The sequence below is a fragment of the Macrotis lagotis genome, chromosome X, assembly GCF_037893015.1.
Source record: "Macrotis lagotis isolate mMagLag1 chromosome X, bilby.v1.9.chrom.fasta, whole genome shotgun sequence".
NCBI classification, from domain to species: Eukaryota; Metazoa; Chordata; class Mammalia; order Peramelemorphia; family Peramelidae; genus Macrotis; species Macrotis lagotis.
The window spans coordinates 169,942,411-169,958,947 of record NC_133666.1 but is presented as its reverse complement, the minus strand read 5'-3'; the positions used below and the strand labels follow the sequence as shown (position 1 = coordinate 169,958,947).

General features: G+C 35.1%; 1 protein-coding gene across 1 annotated transcript in view; it reads left to right on the top strand.

Moving 5' to 3' along the window:
* B4GALT1 (beta-1,4-galactosyltransferase 1) overlaps positions 1-16,537 on the top strand; it is a 112,072-nt gene that overhangs the window by 76,312 nt on the left and 19,223 nt on the right. Inside the window, 3 exon segments of the mRNA XM_074201982.1 lie at positions 10,995-11,182; positions 14,164-14,286; positions 16,285-16,389. Coding sequence (XP_074058083.1) covers positions 10,995-11,182; positions 14,164-14,286; positions 16,285-16,389 — 416 coding nt within the window.

The following is a 16,537-nucleotide window of genomic DNA, read 5'->3' as shown; positions in this document are numbered from 1 at the left end:
TTTTCCAATTATATACAATAGTAGTTCCTACCTAATCAATTTTTTGGTAAGGTTTTTGAATTTTGCACTTTTTCCCTCCCCCCCCCCCCCCCCCCACAGAAGGCAATCTGATAATCTTTACATTGTTTTCATGCTACGCATTGATTAAAATGAATGTGTTGTTGAGAGAAAAAATATCCTTGTGAAAAAATAAAATATTAAGAGATAGCAAAATTATGTAGTGCATAAAACAACCTTTTTCTTAAATATTAAAGATAATAGTCCTTGGTCTTTGTTTAAACTACATAGTTCCAGGGCGGCTAGGTGGCTTAGTGGATAGAGCACCAGTGCTGAAGTCAGGAGCACCTGAGTTCAAATACGGCCTCACATACTTAATAATTACCTAGGTGTGGCCTTGCCCCATTGCCTTGCAAAAAAACTTAAAAAGACAAAACTACACAATTCTTTCTGTAGTTACAGATGTATTCTCCATTGCAGATACCTCCAAATTGACCCTGATTATTGCTCTGATGGAATGAGCAGGTCCATTAAGGTTAATCATCACCCGCATGTTGCTGTTAGGTATACAGAGTTTTCTGGTTCTGTTCATCTCACTCTGCATCAGTTCATTGTAAGTCTTTCCAGGCTTCTCTGAAATCCTCCCCTCCTGGTTTCCATCACATACATATACCACAATTTGTTTATCCATTCCCCAATTAATGGACATTCACTCAATTTCCAATTCTTTGCCATCACAAATAGAGCTGCTGTGAATATTTTTGTACAAGTGATTCAACCCCACATTTTAAAAACTTCATACAAATCTTAGATCTAATGGGCTGCTATTAGATGTAAATCTTAGATCTAATGCTGCTATTTGCTTATAAAGCACTATATTCCTGGATAGCTGCTATGTCTGTCCTGATCTCTCACTTTAATTCTACCAGTTGGTCTATACAAGCCCATATGGTAGTATGATGAAGAGAGACTCATGATAAAGTTTGGCATCACTTAGATAAGGCTCTGCCCAGAAATAGGATCTAATTGCCACAGGTTGTGACACCATGAACAGCTCTTGTAGGGATTTAACACCATGTCCTCCCTCACAACCACTCAGTGACTTTGTAGTGAAAACTCTCCACACTCCAGTCCCACTGGGAGGAAGTCAGAATGGGAATTGGGGCAGTAAAAAGTGCATTAGAGTAAGCCCATGACTCATTTAATACTGTATTTCCAGTATTCATACTGGTAGTTTAGCTTTTCTAGGACTATCAGCAATAGGGGGCTAGCTCTGATTTTGCACACCTTGTCAGCCTCCTTAAATAGCTAATAGGTTAGAGTTACTGTGAAAGTAGAGCCCCTCCCCCATCCATTGAGATTGTCTTTGTAGTCAGAAGTAACTACCCAAGTCTCTCTTTCCTTATTGCCTTTTTTTGTCATTTTAATCATGTCATCTGAATTAATCATGCTGACTCTACAATTGTCATTGGTCAATTCTAGTTCTGTTTTATGTTATAAACAAAATAATGCTCTATAAGACCATGTAACATAGCAAAAGGAAATTCACTCAACCATATAGTAAAGAAGATATAGAGCAAAGACACTGTTGATTCAAGCTGACATAGCTCCCTTACTTCCATATTTGCTATATAGCACATGTAGTCAGATGTATGATCTAAGGACAGTGGAAAGTTTGGGAGATCTGAGAATCATTGACTCCTTGGGCTTTTATACCTTCCATGATTTGAAGCCCTAGTTCCTGGGACCAGTTATATCTGAAGGATGGTATCATTGACCTTTCAGGAAAAAGCTGGCCTATGTGGCAAGGACCTAACAGTCCCTGTTAAGAGGACCTTTAAATAAAACAGTAAATCAAATCCTAATTTGTAAGGTTTTCAATTGTGTGAATGCTCCCACTAAAAATCTAATAAGCAGTGACTTTTAGTATTTCTAGCTTGCTTCAATCTCTATATCTATAGTATTTTGCTGATTTACCAGACTGTCAGAAAGAGGAAATAAATCTAATGTGAGCTGCTCTAGATGAAGTCATGCTGATGCTTTGTAATCTCTACTTCCTTTTCTAGACAGCTGACTTGTAATTATTCCTGGAATTTTATCAGGACTCTAAATTAAGCTCATTAAATTGTAGTTTTCAGATTCTATTCTCTTACCTTTTTTTTTTTTTTTTTTTTAAATTAGGACCTTTGTCTTCTAGTTCAGCACTACTTTTTCACATTTTTCTAAAAACTCTTTTGGCTATATCCTAAAGTTTAGTGTATTTTTTCATTGTTGAAATTTTCTTTGAAATTATCTGTTGATTTGTTTTTAGATCACCAATTCTTAGGGTTTAAATACTTGGTCTTTTTTAAAATTTGGATCCTTTCTTTTTAAAGGGCTCTTTATTAAGTTATAATTTTGTTGCATTATAGACAGCAAAGTATGTATTTAATACAGACATATGAAACTCATGACTAGCAAATAAGTACTGCAGGACCATATTAAAGTATAATCGGGAAATGTTTTATCAAATTAATAAATACAGTACAACAGATACTTTTTATATGTAGTTTTCTACTATGCAGCTTTCAGGTATCTGTTTCAATTAGAGTTAGTCACTGCGGTTTAATACTTCATCTTTCTTCATTTGTTTTATGTGTTCTAAGACCCCACTCAATCAGTTTTTATAAAGGTAAAATGAACAGCTGCAAAGATGTATTTTTTTCTCTTTCCATTCAGTAATTATAAGAAATCTATCATACTTAATTTTGCTAAAATTCTATTAGAGACCTAAAATTCTTGTTTAATTTATTAATTTGTCTAGTCTGAAAGTGTTTCCCAAAATATTTATTTTTCTCCTTATATTTAGTTTACTTTTCCCTTCAGATATTTAGATGCCATTTCATATGATGCAATACTGTTGTTATTTTATTTTCTATAGTACTTTAAGAATAATATATTTACCCTTCTAACATCTTTTAACTGTGTACATTTTTATTGTTGCTGTATCTTAAGATCATAATTGCTATCTCTGCCTTTTTCAATTCACCTTAGGCATGATAAATTTTATTTTCTATATTTCAGATGTAATTTTTGTAAATAAAGTGTTACAGGGTTCCGCTTTCTATTTTTTGCTCTCTTAATGTTTTGTGTGTCCCATTCACATTCAAGATTATGCCTATTACTTCTACTTTATGTTTTGTCCAGACACTTTTCTCCTTTTAAAGAATGTGGTGAAAAGTGAGTATGGCTTATAGAAATTGAAATAATCTGAGGGGTGTCTAGGTGGAGCAGTGGATAGAGCACTGGCCCTGGAGTCAGGAGTACCTTATTCAAATCAAGCCTCAGACTCTTAATAAGTTACCTAGCTGTGTGGCCTTGGCAAGCCACTTAATCCCATTGCTTGCAAAAACCTTAAAAAAAAATTTTAAAAAACCAAGTAAGAGTCACAAAATGAGGGCGCCTAGGTGGTGCAGTGGATAGAGCACTGCCCCTGGAGTCAGGAGTACCTGAGTTCAAATGCGGCCTCAGACACTTAATAATTACCTAGCTGTGTGGCCTTGGGCAAGTCACTTAACCCCATTGCCTTTCAAAAGAAAAGAATCTGCCTTTGCTCTGTTGCTTAGACCCTGATCATTGGTCTTTACTCTCTATTTACTTTTTTTTAAAAATTCCTCCATCCCTTTTCACCGACCACCTTAAGTTCAAACTTTTTTTTGCTTGTGATACTTCTCTCCCCAATATCTCTTCTTTCTCACTTCCTTGAGTCTTTTTCTTTTGTTGAGTTTGATTACTTTCCACCAAATTGTCTGTGTGTGTGTGTGTGTGTGTGGAGAGAGAGAGAAACCTTCCTTTTATGGGTCACATAGAAGTGAGATATATGTGCTTTGTCTTCTTTCCCTTCATATTTGTATGATCTTTTCTATACCTGATAATGAGGAAAAGGAAATTTTATCCCTTTCTTCCGACTTTATAAGTTAGTATATTCATTGTCCACTCCCTTTTCTTTCCAGTGTTATATGATCATCAAAATAGAATAATCGTCCCCTGCCCTTAACCTGAGCTTGCCTTTCTCTTATCCTAGAAACCAGTGGAATTCTGAAGGTGTTCTCCCTTCTATAAGTACTTTATCATCATCTAGTCCTTTCCCATTTTGAAAATCCTTCTAAGAGGCAGTAAAGTGGCTAAGTGGATAGAACACTGGGTTTAGGGTCCAGAAGATCCCCAAATTCAAATTTGGCCTCAGATACTTGCTACCTGGGTACCCTGAGCAAGTCATTTCATATCCATCTGCCCCTTTTACTCAGTTGCAGAATGAGAATCATTATCAGCACCTTCCTCACAGAATTGTTATGAAATACTTGTAAAGCACAGTGCCTCAACATAACAGATACTTTAACATTTTAGGTGAGGGAGCATGTTGTGTTTAAAAACATCAATCTTCTGTAAGTTTTATTTGTTATTATTTGTTTTAGGTTCATTTATAGGGTATTTAGGAAAAACTTAACATAAACTGCAACTATAATTCATCCCTTATGAAATTCATATTTTAGCCTAAATTTGGTATAAAATATTCAGCACTGAGAAGAAAAGAAAAAAAATTTTCCAGCACCAAAAGAGTTAATAAATGTTATTTTTTTTCTTTCCCTTTTCAAAACTGGTCAGAGTTCTGAGAACTTTGCTCGTCTTTGGTCTGAGGGTTTCTGGTCCCTAGGTTCGATGAGGTCAGAGTAAGGCTGCTACTGCTGTTTAGTATCCTGGAGCATCCTCTTAGCATTTTTGGTCAGTATTAGGTTTCTAGTTTACTTTGCCTCTTACTAGCTTTTCTGTTGAACCTCTATCCCAGTTCTTGCAAACTTCTGTTTTGTTTTGTTTTTTTTTTTTGTTCTGTCCTAGGCTAGTATAAAACTGCTTGCTATGCATTCTGGAATTTTTTTTTTTTTAGGTTTTTGCAAGACAAATGGGATTAAGTGGCTTGCCCAAGGTCACACAGCTAGGTAATTATTAAGTGTCTGAGGTCGGATTTGAACTCAGGTACTCCTGACTCCAGGGCCAGTGCTCTGTCCACTGAGCTACCTAGCCACCCCCTCTTTGTATTTCTTGATCATTATTTAACCTTGGCCCTTTGTGGATCTTTGCTGCAGCGCTTAACAGTTACAACCAGTCATATAGTCATCTTTAATCAGAGATTCCTTCTATGCCTATCCCTTCCTGTTTAAGTCCAGTGACTCTTTAATTAGATTTAACAACTTGATCTAGGAGAAGTTGAAATTCCTGATTTTTTTTTTTAATTTTGGGAGGGAAGTTGTTTTTTTTTTTTTAATATTTAATACATTAATTTCAGGATAAGTGTCTTTAATGATATTCATTTAAAAATGTTATTCTGAGTTGGGGTTCATGACAAAAGGAGATCTATAACACCCCCCCAAAAAAGATTTAAGAAATTAAATTAAGATTTAATTTCCATTTATAGTGGAAATAATGCTAGACTTAGAATCAAGAAGATTTGAGTTCATGATGCTGAGTGAGATGAGCAGAACCAGAAAAACACTGTACACCCTAACAGCAACATGGGGACAATGATCAACCTTGATGAACTCACTCATTCCATCAGTGCAACAATCAGGGACAATTTGGGGCTGTCTGCAGTGGAGAATAACATCTGTATCCAGAGAAACAACTGTGGAGTTTGAACAAAGACCAAGGACTATTACCTTAAATTTAGAAAAAAAAACTGATACCTTATTGTCTGATCTTGCTATCTCTTATACTTTGTTTCTTCCTTAAGGATATGATTTCTCTCGTCACACTTAATTTGGATCAATGTATATATACCATGGAAACAATGCAAAGATTGACAAATTGTCTTCTGTGGGGGATAGGGAAGTAAGATTGGGGGAAAATTGTAAAACTCAAAATAAATAAAATATTTAATAAAAAAAAGATTTTATGCAGCTAGATAGAGCACAGACCCTGGAGTCAGGAGTACCTGAGTTCAAATCCGGCCTCAGACACTTAATAATTACCTAGCTGTATGGCCTTGGGCAAGCCACTTAACCCCATTTGCCTTGCAAAAACCTAAAAAAAAAAAGATTTGAGTTCAGATCCCACCTCTCATACTTAAAAGCTAGACAAGTCATTCACTGAGCTTCCTTAACTTTCCCATTTTGTCCTACCTTCCAGAGTTATGGAAATCCAAACTCCAATGAGATAATTTAGGTTAAAGTGTTTCAGAAAGTATAAAGTACTGTATAAATGTTCTATTTTTATTACTGCTACCACTACCAATACCTTCTGCTGCACCTTATTTTGGATAGATAAATTTTTAATTGAACAACTGAGATAATATTTGTTTAAAAAAACACTTTTGTACAGTATCTGTGATATATCAGGGGCTATAAAAATGTTTATTCCCTTTCTCTGAGTTTTCCTTACATGGATCCCAATTCTGTACTCTGTACTCTGAAACTACTAACCATTATTCCTTATTTAGTCCTGCTGAGCCACAAGTTTTTCACTTTTTTTTTTAGGTTTTTTTGCAAGGCAAATGGGGTTAAGTGGCTTGCCCAAGGCCACACAGCTAGGTAATTATTAAGTGTCTGAGACCGGATTTGAACCCAGGTACTCCTGACTCCAAGGCCGGTGCTTTATCCACTACACCACCTAGCCGCCCGAGCCACAAGTTTTTATTCCTATTTTGCTGAAAACTTTTCATGTCCTTTAAGACAATCCTTACTGAGTTCCATCAGCACCGAGGCTGCTCTTGTAGGAGCAAAGGTTTTTGCCAAGAAGTAAGTGATCTAGAAAAGGATCACATGAGAATCACATTTCTGAAATACACAATTACTGTAGCATGTGCTTTCTAAGTAAACAACCTGGGATATTTGTCCAAGGGGATGATAAAACCAACTGGCAATTTGACATGGATTGGGTCGGGGGAGACTTCCCAGACCTCCTTTAGTGTTCATCACAGACTGCTTCATAGAATCATTTCATCATAAGACTGGCCTAAAAAAAAAACAGGCTGGGAATGATAATCTTGTGACTAGCTAGCCACTTTCTGCCCTCATTCATTCTATTCTGCTAGGTATTACATGTGTGCTGGCAATAACAGTTATCTGATGAGATTATGCTAAGTTTCTACCATAATGGGTTATCAGGCAAAGCTATAAATTAGAATGTTTCTTTTTTAAAGCTTAGTTTTTACTGATATTTCTTGCTTTTATGTCACCTTTATTTCTGAATATGTCTCTGTAGACTTCCATATCCAGCAAACCATTCTTTGTATTAAAGGATTTTTAAAAGGAGGTGGGAGAAATTCAGTTCAGTGAATCAACCCAAGTACTTAAACTATAGACTAATGTTTTTAAAATATTGAATATAGATATGGATTATGAAAATGTCACTGCTTTGAAAACAAAGAATGTGCTTGCTGCTTGCTTATTTACTGGGTTGATTTCAAACAGGTGATCATACTGGGAACTGAATTCTAAATACTTTAACTAACCAAAGGAATCCTTCTAGGGCTTAACTGTTGGCTTTTAGAAAAAGGGATTTTTAGAAAAATTTTTGTACTTGTATACCTGGCTTTGGAAAGATGACTAATAATCTTTATCAATCTATTTAATCAGGAATTGTGTGGGCTAATGACCACAGGAATCAAGAGTTCTGAGTCTTGAGTCAGAGAGCTGGAAAGGGGTTTTTTTTTCCTTCAAAGAAAAAGGACACACCCTTTTTGCAAAGTAGCATCAGCCAGGGAGTGTCCAAAATTAAAAAATTGTAGGCCACTTTTTTGACAATACTAATCCTACCTCTAAATTCTATCTTATCATTGCCTGTAAGACAAGCTCACAATCTTCTTACTAATACTACCCAACTGGAGAAAACCAAATTCAATCTTCATTATCCTAATTATTCATAACTAATCTCCATCCTATTAGAAGTTATCAGTTTTCAATTATTTATTACCATAATTATTCATAACTAATCCATACCCTATTAAAAGCGATGTTTTACAAAACCTCATTTTGCGTTTCTTCTGACCAAATTTGGAGGTATCTGATCAGAAAGAAAGCCCGTCCAGTTCTTGAAATTACCTCATTTTGCAAGAATCATGGGTAACTGTGGAAACCAGACCGTTGATAAGACTATATAAGGATACATTCATGAGGAAACCTCACTGAAGGCCATCTCTCACAGGAATTATATCGTATATTTGTATAGCATTTTGTAGTTCATAAAGTACTTGCAAACCTAGTCTCCTATGGGGTCATAACTTCATTGCATCATAGGATTTAGACCTGGGGAGGTATCTTAGATTTCAGTCCCTTCATTCTACTGAGAATGAAACTAAATTCCAGAGAAATAGGGACTTTTTTTTTTAACAATTTTGTTTTTGCACAGTAGTGGCATTAAATGACTTGCCCAAGGTCACACAACTAAGTATTAAGTGTCTGAGGTAAAATTTGAACTCAGGTCCTCCTGACGCCAAGGCTTGTGCTCTGTTTCCTGTACTACCTAACTGCCCCAACAAAGTGACTAAAAAAAATATTGAAATCTTTTGTTTTTTTTGTCACCTGTATTTCCCCATCTCTCCTTTCCTTAGGCATCCCTTAAAATAATACAAAATTTTTTAAAAAGGAAATAAGTAGTAAGAGAGAACAATCATGAAAAAAATCTGACACAATTAGCAGTGCTCCCCATCTGTGAACAATTTCTACTCCCATCTCTCCAAAGGATTTGAGAGAGGCACCTCCTCATAGGTTGTCTTTGAAGTCAAGTTTGTTCTCTATAATTTCACAGTATTCATTTTTAGTTGTGTTGTGCTTAATTTTTGAAGTCTTGATATAGAATGTTTTCGTGATTCTGATTATTTCACTTTCTATCAGTTCATGTTCCATATTTCTATATCTTCATCATGTTCATTTTTTTCCCTTTCAGAACATTAGTATTCCATGATAGTCATGTACTATACTTTCTTTAGCTTTTCTTCAATAGTTATTTGGTTTCTCATTGCTACCACAAAAGTGTTGCTATAAATATTTGAAGTCATACAGAGTCTTTGTTTCTGTCAATGACCTCTTTGGGGTATATTCTTAGCAGTGGAATCTCTCCTTCAAAGGTTATGGATGTTTTTATTGTTGGTATAATTCCAAATTACTTTCCAGAAAAGTTGTATCAGTTTACAGTTCTACCAGTAATGTATTAGGATGCCAAACTTTCTACAATCTTTCCCACATTGACTAGTCCCATCTTTTTGTCAGTTTTGCCAATTTGCTAAGTGAATAGTATGACCTCAGAATTATTGTGATTTACATTGCTCTGATAAATGATTTGGAACATTCTTGCAAATGGTTAATAGTTTGCAATTTTTCTTTTGAGAACTGTTCATGTCATTTGATTACTTGTGACATATGATTAATTTAAATTTAAAAAGTAACATAAATTTAAAATCTGAGTTATTTTATCTGATGCTCATTAAAGTTATTTGTTACTGTTCTGATTTTACAGATTAAAAAAAAGTTCAGTGAATTGAGTTAAGTGACAAATCAGTGGTCATATGACAAATAAGTGTCTGAATCAGGATTCAAACTTGAGTGTTCCCAAATCTAAATCCAGAACTATGCCCTACCAGGTGTGGATCAACTTGACCCCACAAAGCCAAGAAATAAGCAAGTATGCCCAGGGTAGGAATATTTTTTAAAATATCTTAAACTAGAAGTTTTATTGACCTTTACACTTTTTATAATATCACCTAATATTCAAAGGTTCAAGGAAGGAGGATACTCGTCTACCACTTCATTTAAGTTTAGTGTTACTTTAGTTAAGCCGAGAAAAGGTTTGCTTGGGAAATACCTTTTGGAAAATACGAATACCTTTATACTCTTTCATAATGAAAACTCATCCATCACAGGTCCCACTTTAGCAAATATCAAGGAATTCTAGAATCCTAAGATAACCTTTTAAATGCCATCTCCATACATTACCACTTTGTGAGATATGTAAATAGTTGCAGTTTTAAAGATAGAGAGATTCTTAAATAATATGGCATAGCATTAGTTAGTTTTCCAGGTCAATACAATTGACCAAATACAAATTTTAGGTGAAGAGGGTAAATAAAGTACTGGAGACTGTTGGATTGTAACTGACCTGGTATAGTAATAGCTCCTTTTGAGAAGCTAGTAGCATCTTTTTTTTTTCAGCAGATGTCCATGGGCTCACCTCCCTCCCTTTTAACTATATTTTTCTCATGTTGAGACTAATATGCTTTGTTTCTAGTAGTTTCTGAAGTTGTATGAAGGTGTATATAAGAAGGAATATGAACGCCTCACTGTGCTTTTTTATGTCTCAAATTAAGTCTTTAAGAGTTCCATCCTGGATTATTTTAGAATCAAAATTTAAAAAGTGCTCAGTGTAGGTTTTTTTTTTGGTTAAGAGTTGTGATTGTTATTATAGGGGCAGCATTGACCCCTGAAGTCAGAAGGACCCAAGTTCAAATTTGGGTTCAGACACTTACTACTTTATGACCTTGGGCAAATCACTTAACCCTGATTGCCTTACATCTTACTGTCTTGATCCATATCTGGATCCAGATGTCTCTGGAGGAGAAAATGAGGCTGATGACTTACCACAGCAGCCCCTCACTCAAATCCAATTCACAAGCATGACATGGCATCACTTCCCTGATATCATAGCCTTCTTCAGAAACGAAGGACAAACAACAAACAACATTAGGTTAGAATCATGATCATTAGATCAATAGAATAAAGATCATTTTGTCGCATTTTGCTGAAACTGTGTACAATATGTAGAACAGTCAACATTGTAGGATTGAGTGGTGGATGTGTATAAAATTCTCTTCTTTGAATTTTTTTGCCATTTTGTAGTAAAGATACTCAGGTGAGTACATTTATTTGCCAGGGGTGAATGGATCAGAGAACCAATAAGATAGGCCCATACTGATGATCATATGGGGAGTTTTTGTTGTTTTAATGATTGCTTGTTTATTTTTATACTAGGATGGTGAAGAAACATTCAATCGTGCTAAACTTCTGAATGTAGGCTTTAAAGAAGCCTTGAAAGAATATGACTATGACTGCTTTGTATTTAGTGATGTAGACCTGATACCTATGGATGACAGAAACACCTACAGGTGTTTTGAACAGCCAAGGCACCTCTCTGTATCAATGGATAAGTTTGGATTTAGGTAAGATATCTTTCAGGTAAAAGGGATGAATTTTACTCATTCATTCATATCTCACCTTATAGCATGCTTAAGAATATCATGTTTATTATAATCATCTAGGCTACAAATTATGGGTATGGAATGTTACTTCTATCAGACAGTTGATCAGACGACTTCCTAAAGTAGAGATGAATATTATTTCTTTACTTATTAAAATGTATCTTTAAAAACAGGCCATTTAAAAAAAATTTGAAATCCAACTCATCCATAAATTGATTATTAAAGTACCTTAGATGATTCAAATAAGAAAGAAAATAAAATGCTATACCAAATGCATCATAACAGTAAGTTTTCTTCCAATCATTTATAATAAAGGAGAATAAACTCCAGACATACCGTCCATACTCTAATGAACATGAAAAGATTTTCTTTCATTGAAATGTTTTATGAAGTTGGTAGTAATTATTTTATTTCATAATTTAAAATGAGTTCCAGGTTTACTAATATGTTCTTATTGCCTTCCTTCTCCAATATAAGCATATAGTAATTTAATGAGAATTCGTGTTTAAGATTTTCTGTTAATAATTTCCCTATGTTCGTCTTATTTGTTGGGTTTTTTTTTTAAAGCAGTAACTATTTGACTTTCTAATATTCAGGACTGTTAAAAAAGTGAGTCAGTTTTGAAGGTAGAAGTAGAATAGCCTTATTAGAGGATTTTTTTTGAAATATAAACTAATTTGATAGAAATCACACTGAACTTTTGAAGGTCCAGCTTTGATGCTTAAGATCATAGGTTCAGGGGGTGGCTGGGTGGCGCAGTGGGGGGCAGCTAGGTGGCGTAGTGGATAGAGCACCGGCCCTGGAGTCAGGAGTACCTGAGTTCAAATCCGGCCTCAGACACTTAATAATTATCTAACCATGTGGCCTTGGGCAAGCCACTTAACCCCATTGCCTTGTGTCCGGGGTCTTCTTCCCCAGACTCCCGAGTGAGCTCCTCAGTGGGCACTGCTTCAGGCGTCCCTGGTATTTTCCCTCCCCCGGGGATCAGCGAGGAGGGACTCAGGCAGACACTTCTTCAGGAGGCATATGTTTTATTAGGTGCAGAGGGATCCCCCGAATAGCTCAGGGTGATGGCTAATATAGGGGGTTCGTTCTGGGCTGCCACCCCGATCCGCCCCGAGGGCAGGACCTACCACCCGATTGGAGCAATGGACACAGGCCAACCAGGTGAAGCCACTGCTCCCCTTAAGGAACCGTATCTTCTTTAGATTGGCCTGACCTCACTCTCGGGGAGGTCCTATCCACTCAGGCGGTCAGGGCCGACCCCCGACAGCCTTGAAAATACTAAAAAAAAAAAAAAAAAGCCACTTAACCCCATTGCCTTGAAAATACTAAAAAAAAAAAAAAAAACCCTTAAAAAAAGATCATAGGTTCATCATTTTAGATCTGGAGGACACCCGAGAGGCTGACCACTTTCAGCTCCCACATTTTACAGACTGAGGCCAGAAATAGTAAACTTTAAGATTAAATCTGTGATCATAGACGTGATATTTCACTTCTGAACCCTGGTTTTCTTATCTGTAAAATGGTGATGATACTTGTCAAGGCTTATGAACCTTCAGGTTAAAATATTCAAGTACTTGGAAACACTTTTAAAATGGTTCCCTGTGTGTGAAAGTATTTAATGTACTTTAAAAAAAAAGATTTCATTTTAGTAAAATTCATTTTAAGTATGTTTTTTTCTCTCTTTAGTTTTTATACTTTTCTTTAAATTTCTCTCTCTCACATAGCCACATACCTTCAAGGTATCCTGATATGTCTTCTAAAATCCTATCCCTTGGTTTGAGAGGATGAATTCTTAGAAGATTTAAGAGCACAACTCAGTCTGAGGTTCAAATCTTCTAAAATATTTAAGTTAAAAGGAGATAATACAAACCCCTGTAGCCACTTAATTTTTATAATCAAGAGAAAGTCTGACCAATCAAACAAGGAGATATACATATATATATATATATATATACACACACACACACATATACACACACACACACATATACATACACACACACACACACACACACACACACACACACACACACACACACACTAAATGATGTAGTGGATTGAGGGCTGACTTTGGAATTAAGATTCAGATCCAGAGGGTAGGTGGTGCAGTCGATAGAGCACCAGCCCTGGAGTCAGGAGTACCTAAGTTCAAATCCGGGCTCAGATATTTAATAATTACCTAGCTGTGTGGCCTTGGGCAAGCCACTTAACCCCATTGCCTTGCAAAAAAACTAAAAAAAAAAAAAAAAGATTCAAATCCCACCTGTGATAGTTTTGTGACCTTATTTTTAGATACTTTAACCCTTAATGCCTTCCAGATATTTCACTAACATTCTTGAATTTCTAGAGATAAATTATATTGATAGAAATTATGATGTTCCACCCTGGAATTCCTTGTACGAGTGAAATTACCGGTTGTACCCCCCCCCCCCCTCGCGTCAGTGTATTTTTAATTTCTTTGTGGTTTCTTTTAGAGGGGAAGATGTTTACCCTCAATCTCCCTCATGATCCCTCATCCTCATTCTCATTACTGAGAAGTAATTCTAAATCCCTTAGAGTAGGACCCCAAAGACAATAATTTGGTTATCCTAGATATACTAGGAAAACAGCAATCTAAAGAGAGAAATCCCCGAAGTGAGGAAAAAGTGGGTTTATGTCCTACCTTAATCACTAACTCTTAACAAAATATTTCATAAGTTTCTTCAAAAGTTACCTTTTCTAAAAATAAGAGAATTTCAATTTGACATCCTTACAAGTAATGAGGCCTGATATCTCAGGTAACATCTTTAAAGCTTTTAGTGACTTAAATCTATGTTGAATTAGATACTTTATAAAATTTGTGGGGAAATGAGTGTTAAGATATGTTTTTTTAAGTCTTTTTAAAAATGTAAATTCAGTTGAACTAATGACTTATTTCCTTCTTTCTCCCCTTTTAGCTTACCTTATAACCAGTATTTTGGCGGTGTCTCAGCTTTAAGTAAAGAACAATTCCTCAAAATAAATGGATTTCCTAATAACTATTGGGGTTGGGGAGGTGAAGATGATGATATTTATAACAGGTAAAAATATTTTTTTCAAATTCTGTGTGTAAATAGCCATGAAATAATTTCTGCTAACTTTAGAAAGTGCATTTCCTCCTTTTCTTGGTCATTTCCAAATTTTGAATCTCTAGTGCTGGGCCACCCTAAAAGAGATTTTTTTTAAAGTTTTTTATGCTTTTACCATAAACTTAAAACAGAAATAGTTAAATAAGCCTACAAAACAAGAGGCAAAATCTTACCCAGATTCTTTAAGGTATGAAGAACCAAATGAGTTAGCAAATAATAAATAAGCAAAACAAATGCTTTTTATGTTTTATCTACTTTTAGACTCATCAGAAACTCAATCATCTTTAATCTCATTTTCCTTTTTTCTAATTTTCTTTAACAAAAAATACTTGAATTTATACAGTGCTGATGTCAGTCCTCATCACCTTTATCTTACCATATTTCCACATGTGGTTCACATTTATCATTTTTATGACATTACAAGATTCCATTCTATTAATAGACCATAATTTGTTTAGTCATCCTCCCAATAATTCAAACTTAAATAGTTTAGTAAAACTCATCAGTTAGGTGCTAGTGAAAATTACTTTTGTAAAATCCAAATCTATTTTGATAGAAATTTCAAAAATATTGGCACATATTTTGAGTGGGTTTAAAGCTCATCAAAAACATCTTTCTATTTCTATTTCTTTTTTTTTCTTTTTTGGTTTTTGCAAGGCAATGGGGTTAAGTGACTTGCCCAAGGCCACACAGCTAGGCAATTAAGTGTCTGAGTCCTGATTTGAACTCAGGTACTCCTGACTCCAGGGCCAGTGTTCTATCGGCTGCGCCACCTAGCTTCCCCCATCAAAAACATCTACATATAAAACACACACACACACACAAACCCATGTAATTTAGATTTAGCTTTTCATCCTCAGTTATACAATGAATCTCTGTGTGTCTGTATAATAAAGTCCAAACTTTTTGAACGTCAGGGCATTCAAGAGCCTTTTCAGTTTGATTTCAACCTGCATTGACAAATTATCTCATAGTGCTTCCCTCTTATGGTTTATTGCCCAGTTTCATTGGAATCTTTGTCATTTTCTTTGTATACCCTATTTTTCCCTTTTTCTCTACCTTTGTTACCGAGATTCACTTTTGCTAGGATCATCATTCTCATGGACCCAACATCTGCTTATTGAAATCCTACCAATCTTTCTGAGGACAACTTAAATACCAGCCCCCTCATGAGTTAATCCTCCCAACTAAAAGTAATCTCTACCCCCTGTGAATTCTCATTGCACTTTATAATTCTGTCAAGTACATAGAATATTTTGTTTTACAGGGTTTTTGTTTGTCTTTCTTAGCTCTCCTCTTAGACTATAAGACCCTTAAGGACAGGGTAGTGCCTTATTCATTTTTGGGTCTCCTAAGTCATAATATAGTCTTGTTCTCTGAGTACATAATAGGCAAAGAAATCTCTTTTGAATGAATCATTGAATTCCAAGAAGACATGAGTAAGTACTAAATATGTTCTAACTTTGTAGGGAGAGTTACAATAGAAATTGAAAGAATTTAACGAACAAATAGTTTCTGTATGGTTGAACTTTTGACATCCTCAGTCACATAGAGAATCACAGCAGTTCACAAGTTAAAGGAAAAACTTTTATTTTTAATTTTATTTAAAATTTTTAATTTTATTTAAAATTTTAAAAATTAGAAACAAATTTAAATAAAAATAGTAGAATTTCAACTCAAGGCATGAAGTGCTTCTTGGCAGGGAGAGAAGAGTTTTTACTGTTCACACTAAAGTCAATCATCTTTCTGTTTGATGAATTAATGTAACCAGAAAATATTGTACTACAAGTAATTCTTGTGTCTCTTATTTGACTTGGTCCTAGTAAAGGAATACTTAGGAAATCATTGCACCAGGTTAATTTGTATTTAAAATAATACTATAAATTGTGTTTATTTTATTTGTTCATTACTCATCAGAATGACTGTCCTATTTTTTTTTTACATTTACAGATTAGTTTATAAAGGCATGTCTATATCACGTCCAAATGCTATCATTGGAAAATGTCGGATGATCCGCCATTCAAGAGACCAAAAAAATGAGCCCAATCCACAAAGGTGTGTTCTTAGATTTCAATTCCTTTCTCTAGTTGATATTTAGGCATTCAAAATCTGACTGTTTAATAAAAGAGTGGAAAGAGTACTAGAATAGTAATAGATTCAAACCTTGACAATTTGCTATGTGCATGCATGAGATTACTCTCTT